The sequence below is a fragment of the Hyperolius riggenbachi genome, chromosome 11, assembly GCF_040937935.1.
Source record: "Hyperolius riggenbachi isolate aHypRig1 chromosome 11, aHypRig1.pri, whole genome shotgun sequence".
Lineage (NCBI taxonomy): Eukaryota > Metazoa > Chordata > Amphibia > Anura > Hyperoliidae > Hyperolius > Hyperolius riggenbachi.
The window spans coordinates 252,211,710-252,238,433 of NC_090656.1; the positions used below are offsets into that span (position 1 = coordinate 252,211,710).

At 47.2% G+C, this 26,724-nt stretch overlaps 1 protein-coding gene across 1 annotated transcript in view; it reads right to left on the reverse strand.

The window, feature by feature from the left end:
- Positions 1–26,724, reverse strand: part of ATG13 (autophagy related 13) — a 97,494-nt gene that overhangs the window by 14,153 nt on the left and 56,617 nt on the right. The window contains 4 exon segments of the mRNA XM_068260681.1: positions 9,060–9,279; positions 9,467–9,563; positions 21,472–21,512; positions 25,431–25,571. Of these exon segments, the coding sequence (XP_068116782.1) occupies positions 9,060–9,279; positions 9,467–9,563; positions 21,472–21,512; positions 25,431–25,571 (499 nt within the window).

The following is a 26,724-nucleotide window of genomic DNA, read 5'->3' on the forward strand; positions in this document are numbered from 1 at the left end:
CCTCATGGGTGGAATGGCGTTGGACATGGGTGAAGTCTCGCTCAGAGTTGCACTTCAGCCACGTCAGACTATACTCAGTCTCCAGAGTCCCGCATAAGGGCTACAGGAAAATGGCTCCAATGACAATTTCCATAACCCTGCTCTGCCTGGTAGAGCGGGTTATTTGCAGCTGGATCTGCTGCAATGACAACCAGGATGCGATGCTGGAGGCCGAAAGAGGAGTCTCTACCTCAAAGTTTTTATGGAGAAAACGCTGCCTACTTTGTGTTTTCTAAGGGTGGGAACTGCTTGTGTTTTTATTTGTGTATTTTGTGCGAAACTCTTGCTGCATTATGCGATTTTTGTAATAAACACTGCCACATTACGTACAGTATATTTTTGGGGAAAAGCTGAAGCATTGTGTATTTTGTAGGAAACTCTGCCACATCATGTGTATTTTCTAGGATACTCCGCCGCATCATATGTATTTTGTGGGAAACCCTGCCACATCATGTATATTTTATGGGAAACTCTGCCGCATCATGTGTATTTTGTGGGAAACTCTGCCGCATCATGTGTATTTTGTGGGAAACTCTGCCGCATCATGTGTATTTTGTGGGAAACTCTGCTGCATCATGTGTATTTGTAAGAAACTCTGCAACATCATGTGTATTTTGTGGGAACTGCCGCATCATGTGTATTTTGTGGGAAACTCTGCTGCATCATGTGTATTTTGTGGGAAACTCTGCCGCATCATGTGTATTTTGGGGAAACTCTGCCACATCATGTGTATTTTGTGGGAAACTCTGCCGCATCATGTGTATTTTGTGGGAAACTCTGCTGCATCATGTGTATTTTGTGGGAAACTCCGCCACATCATGTGTATTTTGTGGGAAACTCCGCCACATCATGTGTATTTTGTGGGAAACTCCGCCGCATCATGTGTATTTTGTGGGAAACTCCGCCGCATCATGTGTATTTTGTGGAAACTCTGCCGCATCCATGTGTATTTTGTGGAAACTCTGCCACATCATGTGTATTTGTGGGAAACTCTGCCGCATCATGTGTATTTTGTGGGAAACTCTGCTGCATCATGTGTATTTTGTGGGAAACTCTGCCGCATCATGTGTATTTTGTGGGAAACTCTGCTGCATCATGTGTATTTTGTGGGAAACTCCGCCACATCATGTGTATTTTGTGGGAAACTCCGCCACATCATGTGTATTTTGTGGGAAACTCCGCCGCATCATGTGTATTTTGTGGGAAACTCTGCTGCATCATGTGTATTTTGTGGGAAACTCTGCCGCATCATGTGTATTTTGTGGAAACTCTGCTGCATCATGTGTATTTTGTGGAAACTCGCCGCATCATGTATATTTTGTGGGAAACTCTGCCGCATCATGTGTATTTTGTGGAAAACTCTGCTGCATCATGTGTATTTTGTGGGAAACTCTGCCGCATCATGTGTATTTGTGGGAAACTCTGCTGCATCATGTGTATTTTGTGGGAAACTCCGCCGCATCATGTATATTTTGTGGGAAACTCCGCCGCATCATGTGTATTTTGTGGGAAACTCCGCCGCATCATGTGTATTTTGTGGGAAACTCTGCCGCATCATGTGTATTTTGTGGGAAACTCTGCCACATCATGTGTATTTTGTGGGAAACTCTGCCGCATCATGTGTATTTTGTGGGAAACTCTGCTGCATCATGTGTATTTTGTGGGGAAACTCTGCCGCATCATGTGTATTTTGTGGGAAACTCTGCTGCATCATGTGTATTTTGTGGGAAACTCCGCCACATCATGTGTATTTTGTGGGAAACTCCGCCACATCATGTGTATTTTGTGGGAAACTCCGCCGCATCATGTGTATTTGTGGGAAACTCTGCTGCATCATGTGTATTTTGTGGGAAACTCTGCCACATCATGTGTATTTTGTGGGAAACTCTGCTGCATCATGTGTATTTGTGGGAAACTCTGCTGCATCATGTGTATTTTGTGGGAAACTCCGCCACATCATGTGTATTTTGTGGGAAACTCCGCCACATCATGTGTATTTAGTGGGAAACAATGCCGCATCATGTGTGTTTTGTAGGAAACTCTGCTGCATCATGTGTATTTTGTAGGAAACTCTGCTGCATCATGTGTATTTTGTGGGCAACACTGCTGCATCATGTGTATTTTGTGGGAAACTCTGCCACCTCATGTGTATTTTCTAGGATACTCCACCACATCATGTGTATTTTGTGGGAAACTCTGCTGCATCATATGTATTTTGTGGGAAACTGCCGCATCATATGTATTTTGTGGGAAACTGCCGCATCATGTGTATTTTGTGGGAAACTCTGTCATGTCCGCATCATGTGTATTTTGTGGGGAAACTCCGCCACATCATGTGTATTTTGTGGGAACTCTGCCGCATCATGTGTATTTTATGGGAAACACTGCCACATCCTGTGTATCTTATGGGAAACACTGCCACATCATGTGTATTTTGTGGGAAACTCTGCTGCATCATGTGTATTTTGTGGGAAACTCCGCCACATCATGTGTATTTTGTGGGAAACACTGCTGCATCATGCGTATTTTGTAGGAAACTCTGCCGCATCATGTGTATTTTATGGGAAACACTGCCACATCCTGTGTATCTTATGGGAAACACTGCCACATCATGTGTATTTTGTGGGAAACTCTGCTGCATCATGTGTATTTTGTGGGAAACTCCGCCACATCATGTGTATTTTGTGGGAAACACTGCCCCATCATGTGTATTTTGTGGGAAACACTGCCCCATCATGTGTATTTTGTGGTAACACTGCCCCATCATGTGTATTTTGTGGGAAACACTGACGCATCATGTGTATTTTCTAGGATACTCCACCACATCATGTGTATTTTGTGGGAAACACTGCTGCATCATGCGTATTTTGTAGGAAACACTGCCACATCATGTGTATTTTGTGGGAACACTGCCCCATAATGTGTATTTTGTGGGAAACACTGCTGCATCATGTGTATTTTCTAGGATACTCCACCACATCATGTGTATTTTGTGGGAAACTGCCCCATCATGTGTATTTTGTGGGAAACACTGACGCATCATGTGTATTTTGTGGGAACTCTGCCCCATCATGTGTATTTTCTAGGATACTCCACCACATCATGTGTATTTTGTGGGAAACACTGCTGCATCATGCGTATTTTGTAGGAAACACTGCCGCATCATGTGTATTTTGTGGGAACACTGCCCCATAATGTGTATTTTGTGGGAAACTCTGCTGCATCATGTGTATTTTGTGGGAAACTCTGCCCCATCATGTGTATTTTCTAGGATACTCCACCACATCATGTGTATTTTGTGGGAAACACTGCCCCATCATGTGTATTTTGTGGTAACACTGCCCCATCATGTGTATTTTGTGGGAAACACTGACGCATCATGTGTATTTTGTGGGAACTCTGCCCCCTCATGTGTATTTTCTAGGATACTCCGCCACATCATGTGTATTTTGTGGGAAACACTGCCCCATCATGTGTATTTTGTGGGAAACTGCCGCATCATGTGTATTTTGTGGGAACACTGCCCCATCATGTGTATTTTCTAGGATACTCCACCACATCATGTGTATTTTGTGGGAAACACTGCCCCATCATGTGTATTTTGTGGTAACACTGCCCCATCATGTGTATTTTGTGGGAAACACTGACGCATCATGTGTATTTTCTAGGATACTCCACCACATCATGTGTATTTTGTGGGAAACACTGCTGCATCATGCGTATTTTGTAGGAAACACTGCCGCATCATGTGTATTTTGTGGGAACACTGCCCCATAATGTGTATTTTGTGGGAAACACTGCTGCATCATGTGTATTTTCTAGGATACTCCACCACATCATGTGTATTTTGTGGGAAACTGCCCCATCATGTGTATTTTGTGGGAAACACTGACGCATCATGTGTATTTTGTGGGAACTCTGCCCCATCATGTGTATTTTCTAGGATACTCCACCACATCATGTGTATTTTGTGGGAAACACTGCTGCATCATGCGTATTTTGTAGGAAACTCTGCCGCATCATGTGTATTTTGTGGGAAACTGCAGCATCATGTGTATTTTGTGGGAAACTCTGCCCCATCATGTGTATTTTGTGGGAAACTCTGCCGCATCATGTGTATTTTGTGGGAAACTGCAGCATCATGTGTATTTTGTGGGAAACTCCGCCACATCATGTGTATTTTGTGGGAAACTCTGCTGCATCATGCGTATTTTGTAGGAAACACTGCCGCATCATGTGTATTTTGTGGGAACACTGCCCCATAATGTGTATTTTGTGGGAAACACTGCTGCATCATGTGTATTTTGTGGGAAACTCTGCCGCATCATGTGTATTTTGTGGGAAACTCTGCCGCATCATGTGTATTTTGTGGGAAACTCTGCTGCATCATGTGTATTTTGTGGGAAACTCTGCTGCATCATGTGTATTTTGTGGGAAACTCCGCCACATCATGTGTATTTTGTGGGAAACTCTGCTGCATCATGTGTATTTTGTGGGAAACTCTGCTGCATCATGTGTATTTTGTGGGAAACTCTGCTGCATCATGTGTATTTTGTGGGAAACTCTGCTGCATCATGTGTATTTTGTGGGAAACTCTGCTGCATCATGTGTATTTTGTGGGAAACTCTGCTGCATCATGTGTATTTTGTGGGAAACTCCGCCACATCATGTGTATTTTGTGGGAAACTCTGCCGCATCATGTGTATTTTGTGGGAAACTCCGCCACATCATGTGTATTTTGTGGGAAACTCTGCCGCATCATGTGTATTTTATGGGAAACACTGCCACATCCTGTGTATCTTATGGGAAACACTGCCACATCATGTGTATTTTGTGGGAAACTCTGCTGCATCATGTGTATTTTGTGGGAAACTCCGCCACATCATGTGTATTTTGTGGGAAACACTGCTGCATCATGCGTATTTTGTAGGAAACTCTGCCGCATCATGTGTATTTTATGGGAAACACTGCCACATCCTGTGTATCTTATGGGAAACACTGCCACATCATGTGTATTTTGTGGGAAACTCTGCTGCATCATGTGTATTTTGTGGGAAACTCCGCCACATCATGTGTATTTTGTGGGAAACACTGCCCCATCATGTGTATTTTGTGGGAAACTGCCGCATCATGTGTATTTTGTGGGAACACTGCCCCATCATGTGTATTTTCTAGGATACTCCACCACATCATGTGTATTTTGTGGGAAACACTGCCCCATCATGTGTATTTTGTGGTAACACTGCCCCATCATGTGTATTTTGTGGGAAACACTGACGCATCATGTGTATTTTGTGGGAACTCTGCCCCCTCATGTGTATTTTCTAGGATACTCCGCCACATCATGTGTATTTTGTGGGAAACACTGCCCCATCATGTGTATTTTGTGGGAAACTGCCGCATCATGTGTATTTTGTGGGAACACTGCCCCATCATGTGTATTTTCTAGGATACTCCACCACATCATGTGTATTTTGTGGGAAACACTGCCCCATCATGTGTATTTTGTGGTAACACTGCCCCATCATGTGTATTTTGTGGGAAACACTGACGCATCATGTGTATTTTCTAGGATACTCCACCACATCATGTGTATTTTGTGGGAAACACTGCTGCATCATATGTATTTTGTAGGAAACACTGCCGCATCATGTGTATTTTGTAGGAAACACTGCCGCATCATGTGTATTTTGTGGGAAACACTGCTGCATCATGTGTATTTTGTGGGAACACTGCCCCATAATGTGTATTTTGTGGGAAACACTGCTGCATCATGTGTATTTTCTAGGATACTCCACCACATCATGTGTATTTTGTGGGAAACTGCCCCATCATGTGTATTTTGTGGGAAACACTGACGCATCATGTGTATTTTGTGGGAACTCTGCCCCATCATGTGTATTTTCTAGGATACTCCACCACATCATGTGTATTTTGTGGGAAACACTGCTGCATCATGTGTATTTTGTGGGAAACTCTGCCGCATCATGTGTATTTTGTGGGAAACTGCAGCATCATGTGTATTTTGTGGGAAACTCCGCCACATCATGTGTATTTTGTGGGAAACTCTGCTGCATCATGCGTATTTTGTAGGAAACACTGCCGCATCATGTGTATTTTGTGGGAACACTGCCCCATAATGTGTATTTTGTGGGAAACACTGCTGCATCATGTGTATTTTGTGGGAAACTCTGCCGCATCATGTGTATTTTGTGGGAAACTCTGCCGCATCATGTGTATTTTGTGGGAAACTCTGCTGCATCATGTGTATTTTGTGGGAAACTCTGCTGCATCATGTGTATTTTGTGGGAAACTCTGCTGCATCATGTGTATTTTGTGGGAAACTCTGCTGCATCATGTGTATTTTGTGGGAAACTCTGCTGCATCATGTGTATTTTGTGGGAAACTCTGCTGCATCATGTGTATTTTGTGGGAAACTCTGCTGCATCATGTGTATTTTGTGGGAAACTCTGCTGCATCATGTGTATTTTGTGGGAAACTCTGCTGCATCATGTGTATTTTGTGGGAAACTCTGCTGCATCATGTGTATTTTGTGGGAAACTCTGCTGCATCATGTGTATTTTGTGGGAAACTCTGCTGCATCATGTGTATTTTGTGGGAAACTCTGCTGCATCATGTGTATTTTGTGGGAAACTCTGCTGCATCATGTGTATTTTGTGGGAAACTCTGCCACATCATGTGTATTTTGTGGGAAACTCTGCCGCATCATGTGTATTTTGTGGGAAACTCTGCCGCATCATGTGTATTTTGTGGGAAACTCTGCCGCATCATGTGTATTTTGTGGGAAACTCCGCCACATCATGTGTATTTTGTGGGAAACTCTGCCGCATCATGTGTATTTTGTGGGAAACTCTGCCGCATCATGTGTATTTTGTGGGAAACTCTGCCGCATCATGTGTATTTTGTGGGAAACTCTGCCGCATCATGTGTATTTTGTGGGAAACTCTGCCGCATCATGTGTATTTTGTGGGAAACTCTGCCGCATCATGTGTATTTTGTGGGAAACTCTGCCGCATCATGTGTATTTTGTGGGAAACTCTGCTGCATCATGTGTATTTTGTGGGAAACTCTGCTGCATCATGTGTATTTTGTGGGAAACTCTGCCACATCATGTGTATTTTGTGGGAAACTCTGCCGCATCATGTGTATTTTGTGGGAAACTCTGCCGCATCATGTGTATTTTGTGGGAAACTCTGCCGCATCATGTGTATTTTGTGGGAAACTCTGCCGCATCATGTGTATTTTGTGGGAAACACTGCCACATCCTGTGTATCTTATGGGAAACACTGCCACATCATGTGTATTTTGTGGGAAACTCTGCTGCATCATGTGTATTTTGTGGGAAACTCCGCCACATCATGTGTATTTTGTGGGAAACACTGCCCCATCATGTGTATTTTGTAGGAAACACTGCCCCATCATGTGTATTTTGTGGGAAACTCTGCCACATCATGTGTATTTTGTGGGAAACTTCACCACATCATGTGTATTTTGTGGGAAACTCTGCTGCATCATGTGTATTTTGTGGGAAACTCCGCCACATCATGTGTATTTTGTGGGAAACTCCGCCACATCATGTGTATTTTGTGGGAAACTCTGCTGCATCATGTATATTTTGTGGGAAACTCTGCCACATCATGTGTATTTTGTGGGAACACTGCCCCATAATGTGTATTTTGTGGGAAACACTGCTGCATCATGTGTATTTTCTAGGATACTCCACCACATCATGTGTATTTTGTGGGAAACACTGCTGCATCATATGTATTTTGTGGGAAACACTGCCCAGGCTCGGCAGGGTATGCAGTGGTTTCGGCTTCTTCTTGCTCCAGCGGCAATGTAATCCCGACATGTCTTCTGGGTCCTGATCACATGATAGGACATGTGATCGGGATTCAGGAGACCTTGTCAGCTTTAGGCTCCCTGCATACTGCAAATCCGTTTTGCGATTCCGATTCGCAATTCCGATTTTCCCTGAATGCAATCAACAGAAAAAACGGAGGAAAAACGCAGCATGCAGTAATGATTAAAAATCGGAATCGGATGTAAAAAAACGATAAAAAAATCGGAATTGCATGCAGCGTACAGGGGGCCTTACAGTGCCACCCGGTGGAGGAAGAGGAGTGATGGACGAGTATGTTCCATCACCCCTCTTCCACCACTGAGTGGCACTGTAAGGCTGAAACAGTCTCCTGAATACAGATAACATGTCATATCATGTGATCAGGACCCAGAAGACATGTCGGAAGCTCCCTGCCACCTGCTTGTTTGGTTGCACTGGGTAGCCACATGAGATTTGCCAGCAGAAGCTTAGAGTGCACCCAGCAGCTTTCAAGCGAAAAATTTCATTTGAAGCTGCTAATGGGTTCAAGTGATCCTAAGCTGAAGCTCAGGATCAAAATCAGAGCCATACCTTAGAAGAGGGAAGCCTCAGGATCCTATTGAGACATCCCTCACTGATCTGAAGCCCCTTGTTGTTAAGCACGACCCCCTCTCTACATCGGGGCCGCGCAGCTCTTCCTCAAGAAGTGTGGCCGCACAATAGCTATGCGAACCGCCCACATATGCGAAGTAGCTTGGAGCTCGCAGCTCCGGCTTACAGCGCATGCGCAGGCTGGGTCGGTAATTGCGTGGCCACACTGGAGGAACAAGAGCTGCATGGCCCCGATATGATTTGTGACAATGCATTGTCGCTTATCTTCTGGGGAGCCACGCTCAGCAACGGGGACATCACAGCAGGGAGGGAAGCCTCAATAGGATCCTAAGGACCCCCACTCTTTAGGTAAGTATCTGATGTTGTGTACCCAAGGTTCGGCTCCCTGGCGTTATAATCATTTCCAGATTTAGGGTCTAAAAGCCATGCAATTTTTTCACAAGCTTTTTGACCCTAAGAACAAAAAAAAAACATACCCCAGGGAGATCTGCTGCAGCTGCTGCATATAACTCACTCAGGCACGGGATTACCGCTCTGAGCTGCAGATTTCCGTCCCGAGCCTGACTTGGGATTACCGCTAAGGAGGTTACGTTTTGCAGAGTACTGTGGCTTCTATGCATGGAATGCAGGGTAAGTAAGCTGCCGATCGCTGTGCCCGTCCGTGTGCATGCTACCTGCGTCCTCACCTGTAGTTGCAGGGATGCATGTGTGAGGTGCTGGGGTAAGGTCGGTCAACAAAGTGATCAATAATAATTCCCATGATGGGCTGAGTCCTCTCATACTCCCTGAAATGCAATAAACACAGCGATACATTATTCAGCTGCCCTCGTCATACGGACCTCCCAATCCCACCGCGTCAGACAATGGGCGGGAATAAAGCTCAGCTGACAAAGGCGGCAGGCGGAGCCTCCACAGGAAGCATCACATGACAAGGGGAGACCCTCTGCAGCAGCGGACGCTGGTTAGGCTTACCGGGTGGACATGAACGCCAGGTTAGTCCTGTAGGCGCAGGTCAGGGTCAGTGTCCCTATAGGGGTCCCCACAGTCCCAACACGCACCGCCTGGAAGCCTGAAATAAAGAGGGCAGAACGGGAGTCAGAGGAAGATTCCTTATCCAAAAAGACGTCAGCAATCCTGCCTCTATGTGAGACTATCAATGTCTGAAACACGGGGCTAGAATAGACATTATTACATATTAAAGGGAACCTAAAGTGAGAATAAACGTATGAGATAAATAATTCTATGTGTAATATGGATGATAAAATGAACATTAGTAACATATAAATGAGTCTCACATTTTTATTTTCAGTTTAGTGCCGTAATTTTTAAGACTGCATCAGACTGTCACAGTTGCTGTTTACAATCCATACTCAACCTTCTTAAAGAGGAGCTGTCAGCCATACGATCTCAGAAATAAAAAAACCCACATATATAAGTAGATAAATACTTGCTCTACTTACATAACAGATATATTGCACTGTCCACGGTTTGATTTTAGTGATTTTTCCACAATAAAAAAAAAAGAGAAAATCCTTCTTAGCATTTACCATTTTAAAGTGACACTGAAGCGAAAAAAAAATATGATATAGTGAATTGGTTGTGTACTATGAATAATTACTAGAAGATTAGCAGCAAAGAAAATATTCTCATACTTTTATTTTCAGGTATATAGTGTTTTTTCTAACATTGCATCATTCTATAATATGTGCAGATTACACAACACTCAGCATTCAAAATGAGTCTTTCAGAGCAGTCTGTGAACTAATGACCTCTCCTCTGCCAGAGGAAAAGTAAACAGTTCACTTACAGTTGAGATAATAAAAGTCAGATAACAGCCCTCTCCACGACTAAGTTAGTCGGAGAGCTTAATGGCTTGTTTGCATAGAGATAACAACTGGAGTTTCTCAACTCTTCCTGTACTGGACACAATTACACTGATGTATCTGATCTTAATGTTTTATTTCTTAAAGAGGAGCTGTTAGGTATAGGGTCTCAGAGAAAATAAACACATATATCAGTAGCTAAAGATTGGCTGTACTTACATTACATATGCATTTCACTGTCCACGTTTGGATTTCACAGAATTTGTATATAGTATATGCAGAGATAGATGCTCCTGACAGCTCATGACAGGCTCCATGTTTGTGAAGCCAAATGTGTCGTCATGTCCTGCCTGCTTCTGATCACAGATACACTCGTTCTTGAACAACACGGTGTGCAGTGAATATTAATGAGCCATGTGGCTAGGAACAATAGCTGACTCCTGCAGTGTAGTCTGCCCGAGATTTATCAGTGTTATCACGCTGGACTGATTAGAAGCTCCTGTACCGTCTCATTAGCAGCCGAGGGGAGGGCCCCAGAATGCTTTGCAGTTTAGCTGCGGCTTGCGTCTTTATGGGTCTATAACAGAGGTTAAGATAAGCACACATCAAAGGTAACTGAAATGTTTATCTTCACTAATGGCTTTTGAGCTTCCTTCTAAACTGTTTAACACAGGAGAATAGAGGTTTAAATTAGCTTCTGCAGCCTGACAGTTACTCTTTAAGGTGCCCATACACTCGTCAGATTGGCAGCAGATAGATAAGAAATGCATCTGATGATCTATCTGATGCGTTTTTAGAACATTTTTTACCAGGATAGAATTTCAATAGATTTCAGTTTGAAATCTATTGAAATTCGATCTGATGGCATTTTTTTGCCATCAGATTTCCATTAAGGCCAATGCAAACTGATAAGCAATCTGTAACGATCGGTGAAGCACAGAGAGGATCTGATTACCGGTGATCTGCAGTATCACTGGGAATACAGATATATACCAGATTATAAGTGATCTGCAGTCTCACCGATAATCCGATATACTAGCTAACCTCTGTTCACCTGAGTAGAGTGTAGTGTTTGGTGTAACAGTAACACTTTGAGGACTAGGCCTCAGTGCAGCAAGGCGTACTGCACAGATTCCTTCTGCAGACCTGAGCTCTCCAAGATGGGAGGAGTCAGACTGACAGTAGGAAGGATGTCTGGAAGTGACCCTCAGGAGGAAAGGTCGCTAACAGAGCGAGGAACCGCCTCTAACGGTAAGGTCGGTTCTCGAGGTCGGACAAGCCAGGTCGTACACACACGGACAGATAAAGTACAAGATCAGGAGGCAAAGGCGGAGTCTAAGTACAGGCAGGGTTCAGTAACGGGGTATCAGAAATATCGAGGTACAGAATCAGGAGGCTGAGACGGAGTCTAGAAACGAGCCGGGGTTCGGCAACAGGGTATCAGAAATATCAAGGTACAAGATCAGAGTTCAGAAGGGTAGTCAAGGCAGGCAAAAGTCATAACAAATAATCACAATCAAACTAGTACTTTAAGCTATCAACAAAATCTAGCTAAGTGTAGGATTACAGCTCCAGCTGGTCCCGGCACACTTGCGGATCTGACTACGGATCTGGGTGCTTCCACATATGTGATCGCACGCCAGACAAAGAGCAAGTGAACAACCAGCAGTATATATACTCTAGGACCTTTCCAGGACCTCCCTAATTGCTGGTCCAATGAGAGCAGTGGAATTTGTCAGCTGACCCAGCTGGTCAGCCGACACCCTTCTAACTGCTATTTAAACTCTGCCTCTGTGCTCGCGCGCGTGTAAGTCTGAATCTTGGTGGACTATCAGTCCCAGCCACACCAGTACTGTCTTGCAATGTATCCAGTGAACTGAGTGCGGAAGCCGCCTCCGATGCGGATTCCGCCGCTCTGCCTAAGCGGCATGCAGCGTTTTTTCCGCGTTGTGACGCCATGCTGGACGCGGAAACAGCCGCCTCGCCTTGAGAGACAGCGGCTTTTCCGCGTTTCATCACAGTACCCCCCCCTCGAGGAGTGGACTCCGGACAACTCCTACCAGGCTTCTCGGGGTGTAAGGCATGAAACTCTTTCCTCAACTCATCCGCATGCATGCGAGTCCCCGGTACCCACTGTCTCTCCTCAATGCCATATCCCTTCCAGTGTACCAGATACTGTACCGAGTTCTGGACAATGCGAGAGTCCAAAATTTTCTCTATTTCGAACTCAGGATGACTATCCACCAGGACAGGAGGAGGAGGAGTAGGGCCCACATGGACTGCAGGTTTGAGCAGGGATACGTGAAATGATCTCACCCCACGCATGCTGGCGGGGAGATCAACGGTATAAGTGACGTTGTTGATCTTTTTGGTCACAGAAAACGGACCCACAAACCTGGGGCCCAGTTTGGCAGAAGGCTGCTTCAGTGTCAAGTGACGTGTGGACACCCAGACTAAATCCCCTGGCTGAAACTTCCATTCCATGGAACGTCTCTTGTCCGCTTGACCCTTTTGACTTTGGAACGCTTTCTGCAAATTATCTCTAACAATTCCCCAATTGTCCCTGAGTGACCTCTGCCAATCCTCCAGTGCTGGGAACGGAGAAGAGGCAACTGGCAAAGGGGAGAACTTGGGCGACCTCCCTGTCACAATCTGGAACGGGGAAAAACCAGAAGAAGAACTCTTTAAATTATTCTGTGCAAATTCTGCAAAAGCCAGAAACTTCACCCAGTCATTCTGTGCCTCCGCAACGTAACATCTTAAAAACTGTTCTAAAGACTGATTAATTCGTTCAGTCTGCCCATTCGTCTGTGGGTGGTAGCCTGACGAGAAAGACAGCTTCATGCCCATTTGGTGGCAAAATGCCCTCCAGAATTTAGAGATAAATTGGACTCCCCGATCGGACACAATGTTCTCCGGAATGCCGTGCAGCCGGAAAATGTGGACGATGAATAGGTCAGCCAATTCTTGGGCCGAGGGGAGTCCTTTCAAAGGCACGAAATGGGCCATTTTGCTGAAGCGGTCGACTACCACCCAAATGACCGACATGCCTTCAGACCTGGGGAGCTCACCCACAAAATCCATGGACAAGTGGGTCCATGGTTCACTCGGGGCGGGTAAAGGCTGTAAGGTACCGACAGGTGCCTGCCGGGAGGGTTTACTTTTGGCACATACCGCACATTCCCTGACATATTCCTTGCAGTCTGATGCCATAGAAGGCCACCAAGCACACCTGGCAATCAGATCCTGCGTTCTGGCAGCACCAGGGTGACCAGCACTCTTATGGGCGTGAAACATTTGTAAGACCTGTAGACGAAAAAACAGTGGGATAAACAAGACCCCCTCCGGTTTTCCCTCAGGGACATCCTGCTGAAAGGGACCCAAAACCTTTGTCCAATCCTCCCAGGTCTCTGTGGCTGCTAACACCAGCCTCTGCGGGATGATGGACTCAGGAGCGGGGGGCTGTGCTGTCTCTAATTCGAAACATCTGGACAGGGCATCTGCCTTGATGTTTTTGCTGCCTGGAGTGTATGTGATAATAAATCTGAACCTCGTAAAAAATAACGACCAACGGGCCTGTCGGGGACTTAGTCTCTTAGCCCCCTCGATGTATTCCAGATTCTTGTGATCAGTATACACCGTGATCGTGTGTTCTGCCCCTTCTAACCAGTGGCGCCATTCTTCAAATGCCAATTTAATGGCCAGAAGTTCCCGGTTGCCTATGTCGTAGTTTTTCTCTGCCGGTGAAAACCTCCGAGAGAAATAGGCACACGGGTGCAACCTTCCCTGCAGCCCAGAGCGTTGAGACAGCACAGCCCCTACTCCCACTTCTGAGGCATCAACCTCCACAATGAATGGGTAAGAGGTGTCTACGTGTCTCAATATGGGTGCAGAGCAAAACAATTTTTTCAAGTGAGAAAAAGCTGCCACAGCCTCAGGAGACCAGTGGTTGGTATCTGCCCCCTTTTTTGTGAGACTGGTAAGAGGGGCAATCATCGTGGAGTACCCCTTTATGAACCTCCTATAGTAATTCGCAAAACCTAAAAATCTTTGCAGGGGCTTCAACCCCACTGGCTGTGGCCATTCCAGGACAGCTGTGACCTTGGCAGGATCCATTGACAGGCCTGAGGTGGAGATCACATACCCTAAAAATGTGACAGTGGTCACCTCGAAAATACATTTCTCCACCTTGGCATACAGCATATTTTGCCTCAATTTGTCCAACACGAATTTAACGTGGACCCTGTGCTCGGGGAGGTTGTTGGAATAGATTAGTATATCGTCAAGGTATACTAGTACAAACCTACCCAACACCTCCCTGAATACCTCGTTAATTAATTCTTGAAAGACGGCTGGCGCATTGCACAACCCGAAGGGCATCACTAAGTACTCGTAATGCCCGTCGGGAGTGTTGAAGGCCGTCTTCCATTCATCACCCTTTCTAATGCGGACCAGGTTGTATGCACCCCTCAGATCTAATTTTGAAAAGATCTTAGCGTTGGTGACTTGCGTAAATAAATCGTCTATCAATGGTAACGGATAACGATTCTTCACCGTGATTTTATTCAGGCCACGGTAGTCGATGCATGGTCGCAGCCCTCCGTCTTTTTTCTTAACAAAAAAGAATCCGGCCCCTGCAGGCGACCGGGAGGGGCGAATGAACCCTTTGGCTAAATTGTCACGAATGTACTCCTGCATCGCTATTTTCTCTGGTCCAGACAAATTATACAGGTGACCCCTAGGGGGCATACAACCGGCACGGAGATCGATGGGGCAATCGAAAGGGCGATGAGGAGGTAATTTGTCAGCAGCCTTGGGACAGAATACATCCGAGAACTCGGAGTATTGCTCGGGAACCCCCTCCACATGCAACTTGGTCTGACCTAAAGTCACCTTCCCTAGACACTGTTGGGAACAGAAGTCTGACCAACTAGTTAATTGTCCTGTAGCCCAATTAATCTGTGGCGAATGGAGCTGCAGCCAGGGCATTCCTAAAACAATTGTGGAGGTGGTCATGTGTAATACAAAGAAACTTAGACTTTCGTTATGCAGAACCCCAATAGTGACTTCCACCTCTGGTGTCTGAGACAGCGGACGGTCCCTTTGCAGCGGGGAGTCGTCCACAGCAGTAACCTGGATAGGTGGTTTTACTGGGGTGAGCGGAATGCCCAACTTTTCTGCGAACTCTGAACTCATAAAGTTAGCCGCGGAGCCAGAATCAACAAAGGCTTCTGTGGCTTCAGATTTGTCCCCCCATGTAATCATACATGGAAGGAGCAAACGTTTTTCGTTTAAGGGTATGAGCCGGGCACCTAGGGCGCTACCCCCTACCACTCCTAAACGGTAGCATCTTCCCGGCTTGTTAGGGCAGTTCTGTACTATATGCCCCCCTTCAGCACAGTACAGACACAGCTGTTCGGTCATTCTCCGTCTTCGCTCTACCTGGGTCAACTTTGACCGAGCAATCTGTATCGGCTCGGATGGAGGCAAGACGGGAGAAGGTGAAATAGTAGGAGGTGGAGTTACTGGGACCGTAGTGTAAGATACCCCTCTGACACGGGAACTACCCCTGGTCTGTTTTTGGTAGCGCAGCCTGCGGTCGATTCGGATGGCCGCTGAGATGGCCTCATCGACTGTTCTGGGCTCGGGCTGGCTTAACATCAAATCAGAGACCTCATCGGACAGCCCTGACAAGAAACGATCTAATAGGGCATAAGTGTCCCACCTGGCCGTAACTGACCACCTCCTAAACTCGGCCGCGTAATCTTCGACCGGACCTTCGCCTTGACGCAAAAGCTTGAGCTTCCTCTCAGAAGTCGAAGCAAGGTCCGAATCGTCGTAAATTACTGCCATAGCTTTAAAGAATTCCTCTACAGAGGTAAGAGCTTTGTCTCCGGCGGGCAGGCTATATGCCCAAGACTGGGAGTCGCCAGACAACAAAGTCTTTATAAACGTGACCCTCTGGGTCTCAGTACCCGAAGATTGGGGTCTCAACTCAAAATAGGACAATACTCTACTCCTAAAATTCCGGAAGTCAGATCTGTGGCCGGAAAAGCTTTCAGGTACAGGCATACGTATGTCAGAGCTAGGAGAGGATCGCACATGATCCACTGATGTCTGGAGGGTTTGTACAGACCCTGATAGGGCATCAATAAGAGTTATGTGGGCGCCCAGTACTTGATTGATGTTGTCCACCGAAGTGGCAAGTACACCCAGACAATCAGTGTTTGCGTCCATTTTGTATTTGGTCTGGCGTTCTGTAACGATCGGTGAAGCACAGAGAGGATCTGATTACCGGTGATCTGCAGTATCACTGGGAATACAGATATATACCAGATTATAAGTGATCTGCAGTCTCACCGATAATCCGATATACTAGCTAACCTCTGTTCACCTGAGTAGAGTGTAGTGTTTGGTGTAACAGTAACACTTTGAGGACTAGGCCTCAGTGCAGCAAGGCGTACTGCACAGATTCCTTCTGCAGACCTGAGCTCTCCAAGATGGGAGGAGTCAGACTGACAGTAGGAAGGATGTCTGGAAGTGACCCTCAGGAGGAAAGGTCGCTAACAGAGCGAGGAACCGCCTCTAACGGTAAGGTCGGTTCTCGAGGTCGGACAAGCCAGGTCGTACACACACGGACAGATAAAGTACAAGATCAGGAGGCAAAGGCGGAGTCTAAGTACAGGCAGGGTTCAGTAACGGGGTATCAGAAATATCGAGGTACAGAATCAGGAGGCTGAGACGGAGTCTAGAAACGAGCCGGGGTTCGGCAACAGGGTATCAGAAATATCAAGGTACAAGATCAGAGTTCAGAAGGGTAGTCAAGGCAGGCAAAAGTCATAACAAATAATCACAATCAAACTAGTACTTTAAGCTATCAACAAAATCTAGCTAAGTGTAGGATTACAGCTCCAGCTGGTCCCGGCACACTTGCGGATCTGACTACGGATCTGGGTGCTTCCACATATGTGATCGCACGCCAGACAAAGAGCAAGTGAACAACCAGCAGTATATATACTCTAGGACCTTTCCAGGACCTCCCTAATTGCTGGTCCAATGAGAGCAGTGGAATTTGTCAGCTGACCCAGCTGGTCAGCCGACACCCTTCTAACTGCTATTTAAACTCTGCCTCTGTGCTCGCGCGCGTGTAAGTCTGAATCTTGGTGGACTATCAGTCCCAGCCACACCAGTACTGTCTTGCAATGTATCCAGTGAACTGAGTGCGGAAGCCGCCTCCGATGCGGATTCCGCCGCTCTGCCTAAGCGGCATGCAGCGTTTTTTCCGCGTTGTGACGCCATGCTGGACGCGGAAACAGCCGCCTCGCCTTGAGAGACAGCGGCTTTTCCGCGTTTCATCACACAATCTCATCAGATCGACCTAAATTTTCCACCCTGCAAGTTCGATGGAAATCCATCGAAATCGATCGAAATCGGCCGATCGGTCGATTGGCCAACCGATTTGCAATCGATTGATCGATCGGGATCGATCGGTCGGCCAGAAAATCGGCTGAGTGTATGGGCTGCTTTAGTTGTGCTACACATACAAATCATATCATCATTTTTTTTCGCTTCAGTGTCTCTTTAAGTGTGGCTATTTTGAAGCCAATCCTGATGCAATTTCCTCCCTTACTCTCCTCTGCCTGATTGTGCATGAATTGCCTGCTCTCCACTATAGAAAGTGCATTGTCTCAGCCTGAGAAATATTGGCCAATCAGAGAGGAACAGAGGTGTGGGAGGGGAAAACAGGAGGGAAAGAGGTTTCAAATAATCGGGCTGCATTAGTTAAGTCTGAGGGGAAAGTAGAGAAGCAAAAAAGGACAACCCAGCATGCCCTGCAACTTCCTTTTTGTGTACCAAATAAGAGTCAGGTAAACTGGGGAATGACCATTTATCAACAAGAAAGGTAATAGTGATTGTAACTTTAGGATTGCCTGGTTAGCATCCCTATTACTTGTTTACCAGATAAAAATAAAGAATTGATTTTTGATTTTATGCCCGACAGTTACACTTTAAAGGAAACCTGAGATGAAAAGAGAGAAAAAAAAAAATCACACAAACCTAGGGCTTCCTGCAGCCCCTTTCAGGCCGATCGCTTCCTCGCCATCCTCCCGGGCCGCCTGGATCCTCCACTTGCTGCCCCAGTAATTCCTCCAGTCAGGCATACTGCGCATGCTCGTCACCTGGAGCTTTCTGCATCTGAAGCAGGACACTCCCAGCAATAGGAGTGTAACGGGGTAAAGTGCGCAGCTAGACTGAACCTGCATTAAATATTGGATTAAGCAGGCCGCCTAGCAGAGAATCGAGGCAGCGAGGGAGCAATCAGCCTGAAGGGGCTGGATGAAGCCCCAGGTGTGTATACATTTTTTTGTATTCGTCTCAGGTACACTTTAATCAGTAAATAGAAAAAAAGGGGCTCCAGGAGCTGATTTCTATTTGCTGATTGATGGACTTTAAATAATGCTCTGGATGTTGCACCACCTGTCAAAAATGTGACACAGTGTTATTACTGCAGCATAGAGTGCACTCGCCACACCTATTCTCTCTTGCAAGTGGATCAGGCGCACTTTAAGCTAGGAGAGAAAGAGCAGTAATGACCCTTTGAACTGTCCTGCATTTAAACCTCATTAGAAGCCTTATGTCACTGTTTCTCAGCTGTTTTCCCTCTATTTACTTATCAGGAAACCAGAGAGAATTCACAAGATCTTTTGTATAGATAACCATTTTTTTAACGCTTGCTGTACTGGAAAACAGAAAGGGACTTCAGAGGATTTCTTGCTAGGGCTAGTGTTATACAGGGAATTTTCCTAATCGTGTAATACAATGCAACATACAGTAGACTGGCAGTAGAGGGAGCAGTGGGCGCCCCTTTCCCCTTTATCCTGTACTAGAGGGAGCAGTGAGGGTGAAAAGAGGTCGCTCATTGCTAGATGCATCCACAGAGCAGGTGAGACAAGCATTGCTGCTTTCGCTGTGCATAGAGAGGGGGAAAAACAAGGCACAAAGGAGACAGAAGGAGGCACACAGGGGACAAAACGAGGAACAAAAGAGGACAGAAGTATGCAAAGGGGTACAGAAAAAGGCACAGAGGGACACAGGTGGGAAGAGGAAGCAGTGGTATACAGGAACACAGACACAGAAGGCACAGGGGAACAGAGGTGACACAGAGAGAGACGCTGAAGGCAAAGGGACACAGAGGAGGCACAGAGGGGGACAACTGAGGGAAGAGGGGGACAAAGGTGACAAAGGAGGGGGGGCAGAGGGACACAGAGGAGGCATGAAGGGGGACATAGAAGAGGTTCAGAGGACAGATATGGCACAGCGTTCCAACTTAGTGGCAGATTCAGGTTGAGAATGAACCTACAGTCCCTATTTCTTTCATTAAATGGGGACTACCTGTATAGAGCTACCATATGTTTATCTCATCATGGGGTAGACTGCGGTAATCAGAATAATGTTCATAAATTCTGATCGCCTGGCGAGTAGAACGTAATGCAATAACACTACGGTCTCCTCATTGTGCAGTAAGACTTTACACATGTTATTCTGCTTACCGCAGAGCAGTGAATATACCCCAATGTCACTTCAGGCATGTCAGTCCATCTGGAAACAAGACAAGCAACTCCAACTACACCGGTGCCTTAATTGCAGGGCAAGGACTGCTTCCTGTCCCGCCTGGCTAGGACTGCTTCCTGTACCAACTGCCTAAGAGAGGCCAAGCAGCTACACCGTTGCCTTTATTGCAGTGCAAGGACTGCTTCCTGTCCCGCCTGGCTAGGACTGCTTCCTGTCCCGCCTGGCTAGGACTGCTTCCTGTCCCGCCTGGCTAGGACTGCTTCCTGTCCCGCCTGGCTAGGACTGCTTCCTGTCCCGCCTGGCTAGGACTGCTTCCTGTCCCGCCTGGCTAGGACTGCTTCCTGTCCCGCCTGGCTAGGACTGCTTCCTGTCCCGCCTGGCTAGGACTGCTTCCTGTACCAACTGCCTAAGAGAGGCCAAGCAGCTACACCGTTGCCTTTATTGCAGTGCAAGGACTGCTTCCTGTCCCGCCTGGCTAGGACTGCTTCCTGTCCCGCCTGGCTAGGACTGCTTCCTGTCCCGCCTGGCTAGGACTGCTTCCTGTCCCGCCTGGCTATGGGAGGTCAGCAGCTACACCGGTGCTTTTATTCCAGTGCAAGGACTGCTTCCTGTCCCGCCTGGCTAGGACTGCTTCCTGTCCCGCCTGGCTAGGACTGCTTCCTGTCCCGCCTGGCTAGGACTGCTTCCTGTCCCGCCTGGCTAGGACTGCTTCCTGTCCCGCCTGGCTAGGACTGCTTCCTGTCCCGCCTGGCTATGGGAGGTCAGCAGCTACACCGGTGCTTTTATTGCAGTGCAAGGACTGCTTCCTGTCCCGCCTGGCTAGGACTGCTTCCTGTCCCGCCTGGCTAGGACTGCTTCCTGTCCCGCCTGGCTATCGGAGGTCAGCAGCTACACCGGTGCTTTTATTGCAGTGCAAGGACTGCTTCATGTCCCATCTGGCTAGGACTGCTTCCTGTCCCGCCTGGCTAGGACTGCTTCCTGTCCCGCCTGGCTAGGACTGCTTCCTGTCCCGCCTGGCTAGGACTGCTTCCTGTCCCGCCTGGCTAGGACTGCTTCCTGTCCCGCCTGGCTAGGACTGCTTCCTGTCCCGCCTGGCTAGGATTGCTTCCTGTCCCGCCTGGCTATGGGAGGTCAGCAGCTACACCGGTGCTTTTATTGCAGTGCAAGGACTGCTTCCTGTCCCGTCTGGCTAGGACTGCTTCCTGTCCCGCCTGGCTAGGACTGCTTCCTGTCCCGCCTGGCTAGGACTGCTTCCTGTCCCGCCTGGCTAGGATTGCTTCCTGTCCCGCCTGGCTATGGGAGGTCAGCAGCTACACCGGTGCTTTTATTGCAGTGCAAGGACTGCTTCCTGTCCCGCCTGGCTAGGACTGCTTCCTGTCCCGCCTGGCTAGGACTGCTTCCTGTCCCGCCTGGCTAGGACTGCTTCCTGTCCCGCCTGGCTATGGGAGGTCAGCAGCTACACCGGTGCTTTTATTGCAGTGCAAGGACTGCTTCCTGTCCCGTCTGGCTATAAGAGGGAAGAATGAGGATATCCATTACAGATTACTGGGGCGCTCCACATAAAAGGATCAATCAATTTACCTTCTTTAAGGCCCAGAAGCTGCACATCGCCAAAATATATCCTGAAAAGAAGAAAAAACAGCTTCAAACATCACTGCGATCACTAAACTGGGACAGCATTGCTTTCAATGTGAGCAGTAGTGTAATATCAGTCAGTCATTCATTATTACAGCCAGAAGATGCCTGGCAGTCCTGGTGATCTCTTTGGCTGCAGTAGTGTCTGAATCACACACCTGAAACAAGCATGCGGCTAATTCAATCACACTACAGTCACCTGATCTGCATGCTTGTTCAGGGGCTATGGCTAAAAGTATTAGATGAAGAGGATCAGTAGGACAGCCAAGCAATCTGCATTGTCTAAAAGGAAATAAATATTGCAGCCTCCCTTTCCTTCTCATCTCAGGTTCCTTAAAGAGGAACTCCAGCCTAAACAAACATACTGTCATTATGTTACATTAGTTATGTTAATGAAAATAGATAGGTAATATAATCTCTTACCCACCCTGTTTTACAAGAACAGGAAAAGGTTTGGGATTTAATGAGGGCAGCCATCTTTTTGGTTGAAAGGAGGTGACAGGGAGGATGAGACACAGTTCCAACTGTCCTGTGTCCTGATCACCCCTCCCAGTTGCTAAGCGACGAGAACAACATCAGAAATCCCATCATGCTTTGCACAGCCTCAGGGGTAAAATGCACAGGCACATTAATTTGATGGGGCGGAGCTTAGCTTCTGTGCAGCTAAAAATGAGGCTTGGGTAAGAAAAACAAAGTTCTGATGCTGTGAAACTGTTAAAGAAACACCAAGCCTTTTCAGTGCTGCTGAGTAGATTTTTAGTCCGGTGGTTCACTTTAAATGCAGGGTTCAGGATCACCGAGCATTCTTGTTAGGGTCTATGTCTAGTTGTCATACTCCTGGCCCATGCACTCCATTCCAACAGCCAAAGCCTGTTTCACATAAAGAAAAGATTTACAGTTGAGACCCAGTTATCCGGGATTATTCCAACCGGTAGTCTCAAGCAACTGGCAGAACATGGGCGAGCCATGAGGCGTGCTTCTATTATTATGCAGAGCAGAGCGCAGAGTACACTACTTACAAAAGCTCTGAGCGCCAGTCCTCTTCACTCCGGCAAGCTGCATCCTTGTACGGCTCCCGGCATGTCACCTGACCAGCATAGGGTCCCGTGTGCGTATCAGGAGCCTTGTGGAGGATGCAGCAGGGCAGGCGGGAGCTGCAGGAAATGAAAAGGACCTGCTTGGAGCTTTTGTAAGTTGTTTCTGTTGCTCTGCATCTGATCTGTGGGGGAGGTTAGAGTAAAAGTGAACCGAAACTCTGATACAAAATCAAATACTTACCTAAGGAGAGGGAGGCCTCTGGTTCCTGATGCGGCTTCCTGCGTTGTCCTCCGGTCCCCATCCCAGAGTGTGGACCCTCCAAATAGGGCTGCTGCGGATTACCGGTATGACGGTATACCGCGGTTTGATTGTGCATGATAATCATACCACGCACAATCTCGTTGTACCGGTTTCCACGGAGTAGTGGGGGGGTGAAGTAACGGCGAGAGCATGAACAGCGGCGGGGTTACACACACACTCACTTCGCCGGGGTCTTGCACACGTGTACTACTTACTTCTTCCTCCTTCCTGTTCTTGCATTACATCTCCCCGTAACAGCCCCACCTGGGCGCTGTTCCAAGGAGATGGAACGCAAGAACAGGAAGAAGAAAGAAGTACAAGCATGCAGGACCACCGACAAGTGAGCATTTGTTTACCCTCGTCACTGCGCCCCCCTCTCCCTACACCTGGCTCTCTATACTGTGGGCACCTATCCTGGCTACCTATACTGCAGACATCTATTCCTGGCTACACCCATCCCTGGCTACTTATACTGGAGGCACCTATACCTAACTAGCTATACTGGAAGCACCTTTACCTGGCTACCATACCGGGGGGGGTGGGAGGGGGGGTGGGAGTGGAGCTCTGTAAAAACAATGCCGGAGATTTGGGCGAAGCTGGCGCCACCATAGGCCGTAATAGGAATTACGGCTATAGCGGCACACAATGAGTAATTTGGGCGCAATTAGATCTTTCACCACTATGCATAGTAACCTGGAGAGGGAATAGTATTTAACGCTGCCAGGACTTTTGCAGGAGCAGGGTGAACAGGTTTACAGCTTTACCCTGTGCCAAATCTCCCGGCGGTTTAAGCATATGTATTCCCAGGGAGTGGGGCACATCTGGTTACCATACTGGTGGGGTGGGAGGGGTAACATTATTTAACTACCCAACGACCGTGTCACGTCGAAGGCATGACCGCGGCAGCAGCCCCAGGACCGCCTAACGCCAATTGGCGTCAAGTCCTAGAGCTGCAGTTTGGCAGGGAACGCATGCGCGATCGTTCCCTGACGGTTCACAGAGCTCCGTGATTAGCCTGCTGCTAGCATACTATTTAGAGACAAAAGGGGAAAGAATTCCCCTTTGTTTACATTTGTACAGCGCTGCACGAGGGACACTGGGCTGTCCCTCAGAGCGGCTCGATCTGTGTGGCCTCTCATGGGCTGATGCCTATGACAGGCAGGGGAGCAGTGCTGATCGCCATCCAATGGCGATTAGGATGGCACAGGGGGGAGGGAGGGGGGGGGAGAGAGAGGAAAAATTCTCCCTTTTCTTACTAAAAAAAGAAAAAAAGAAAAGATTGCAGCAGCGATCCGATACCTCCAGTGATCAGGTCTATTAAGGACACTAAAAGGAGAAAAAAATGATTTGAGTGCTGAGTTGCAGGGCTGTGCAGCACCCTGACCGAGCTGCACAGCCCTGTATTGTAAAAAAATGGCCTGGTCGTTAGGGGGGGTTTAGCATTGCAGTCCTCAAGTGGTTAATGTAAGGGGGAGGCCCGAGTCCAAATAATTGTGTGATACAGAAAACCGTCATACCACAGTATTGTTTTAGACGGTTTTCACACCGTGGATTTTCATACCGTTGCAGTCCAACCTGCAAACATTACAGACAAGCAATTGTGGGTAATCTGATCAGGGCCGTGGTGCTCTTCAAGCACGAGCGCGGCCGTAGTGTGCCTGCCAGAGTACGTGCGCACCTGCACAGTAAGCCGGAGCTCCGTGCTACTGCATAGGTAGTGCTGGCGAGGCTACAGCATGGCTGCCCTCATGCCAACCTAGGAGCGCGGCCCCATCAGCTGAAGGATCCCCACGTGCGGCGGGGGACACAGAGGGAAGGCTTTTATGATCCAGAGGCTTCTCTTTTCTTAGGTGAGTATTTATTGCTTCGCCTCGGATTCTCTTTAACTGCCCAACGACTGCTCCACGCCGATTGGCGTGAGCAGCGCAGAAGCCCCACGACCACTGTACGTGGCGTGAAGTGCTGGGGGCGGAGATTGCAGGGGATCGCGCGCGCCCATGTGCACGCATCCCCGCTTTAATGATGGAGTTCCGCCCCGTTATCAGTCTCCCAGCGCCAAATCCGCCGTCTAATAACACTGTACAGCGCTGCGATCTAAGGGCCGACTGTCCCCTCTGGAGTCACAAAGGCGATCCACTGTCATAGGCCGATGCTGACAGCCGATTGCACTGATTGGCTGGTGGGGGGAGGGGGCGGGGTTTAAAATAAAAAAGTTAAATTTATTTTAAAAAAAAGGAAACCAATATTAAAAAAAGAAAAATTGCAGGAACGATCAAAGCCCACCAACAGAAAGCTCTGTGTTGGTGGGCAGAAAAGGGGGGGGGGGGATTACTTGTGTGCTGAGTTGTGCGGCCCTGCAGCTTGGCCTTAAAGCTGCAGTGGCCTACTTTGTAAAAAATGGCCTGGTCACTGGGGGGGCATTTAAGTCTGCGGTCCTCAAGAGGGTTTTCCCAGCGGTGACTGGAGCGGGCAGAGTGGATCCTGCAGGCGGTGCACACAGAACACAGTTCTTCCATTACGAATAGCACAGAAATGACTATACAATGATAAGGCAAGTCCCCATGTACCTGTAGAGGATGACGTATTCATGTCCCTGCTTCCTGGACAGCCTGTAGGCCGGGGTCACCCTGGTAACGGCCAGTAATGACTTCAGTAGTAATGACAGCCGGTTATAGACAGTGTAGGAGACCTTTATATCCCGATCACATCTACAATAAACACAAAAAACAAAGTGCTCAGCAACAGATGATAAAAAAAACTAGTGACGATCAAAGAAATGCAAATTCTTCAGAGTTTGTGCAAATTTGTATGCAAATATATGCAGACTGATAAAGGACCAATCAATCTAATCCTGAGTTTAAACTGATTGGTCCATTTTCAAACAGCATATATTTGCATAGAAATTTGCATCAACTCGGAAGAATTTGCATCTCACTGATCATCCCTAGAAACAACCAGTAATTAACAAAATACCTGAAATCCCCCTATGTCTGTCTGGAGGACGTTACTCCCTGGTGACTTTTCAAGCCTTCCTTGTATTGGGGTCATTTTATTAGGGTAGATGACTACCTACCAGCTGCTGCCTACACATGCCAGAATCCCCAGGAAACCTCCCTTCCCCCCCTCCCCTTCCTTGTCTGCCCCTCCCTACCCCACTCCCCACAACCCTTTAAAAGTCATGGCTTCTTTGACATTATAATCCTTGAACATTATATTGAGTTTTATTCTATTTGTTATCTGTCGAGTACTTGATGACTTAATTAAAACACAAAGGAAAAATCGAGAGCCCCAATGGTGCGTTATTGCGATTCAATAAATAATAAAGATTAAGTACGAAGAATAATACTCACAAAAATGGGTTGCCGAGTACAGGCAACCACTAATAGCGTTTGCGGGGAAATTGGGCCTGTCCCCTCTCAGGCTAAGAAGTCGCTCTCCGTAGACAGAATTGGATGATCACACCCATCCAACTGGTGGATACAATTTTGTTCAAAAGATTATAGAGGCGCCAATTAGAATAAAATGCACTAAAATTTCATAAAATGGGGGGTCTTGGATGATTTACCACCCCAAGTATGACACTAGTATTACTAGTCGTTAATAATTTATTTATTTTTTTACTCCCACAAATTTTGCAACGCGTTTCGCAGGTCTATCGCCCGCTTCCTCAGGCAGTATAAAAAGGAGCAACTGAAGTGTCACTGAAGTGAGTGTAGCACCTGTTTGACAGAGGTGCTACACTCGCTTCAGTGACACTTCAGTTGCTCCTTTTTAAACTGCCTGAGGAAGCGGGCGATAGACCTGCGAAACGCGTTGCATAATTTGTGGGAGTAAAAAATAAATAAATTATTAACGACTAGT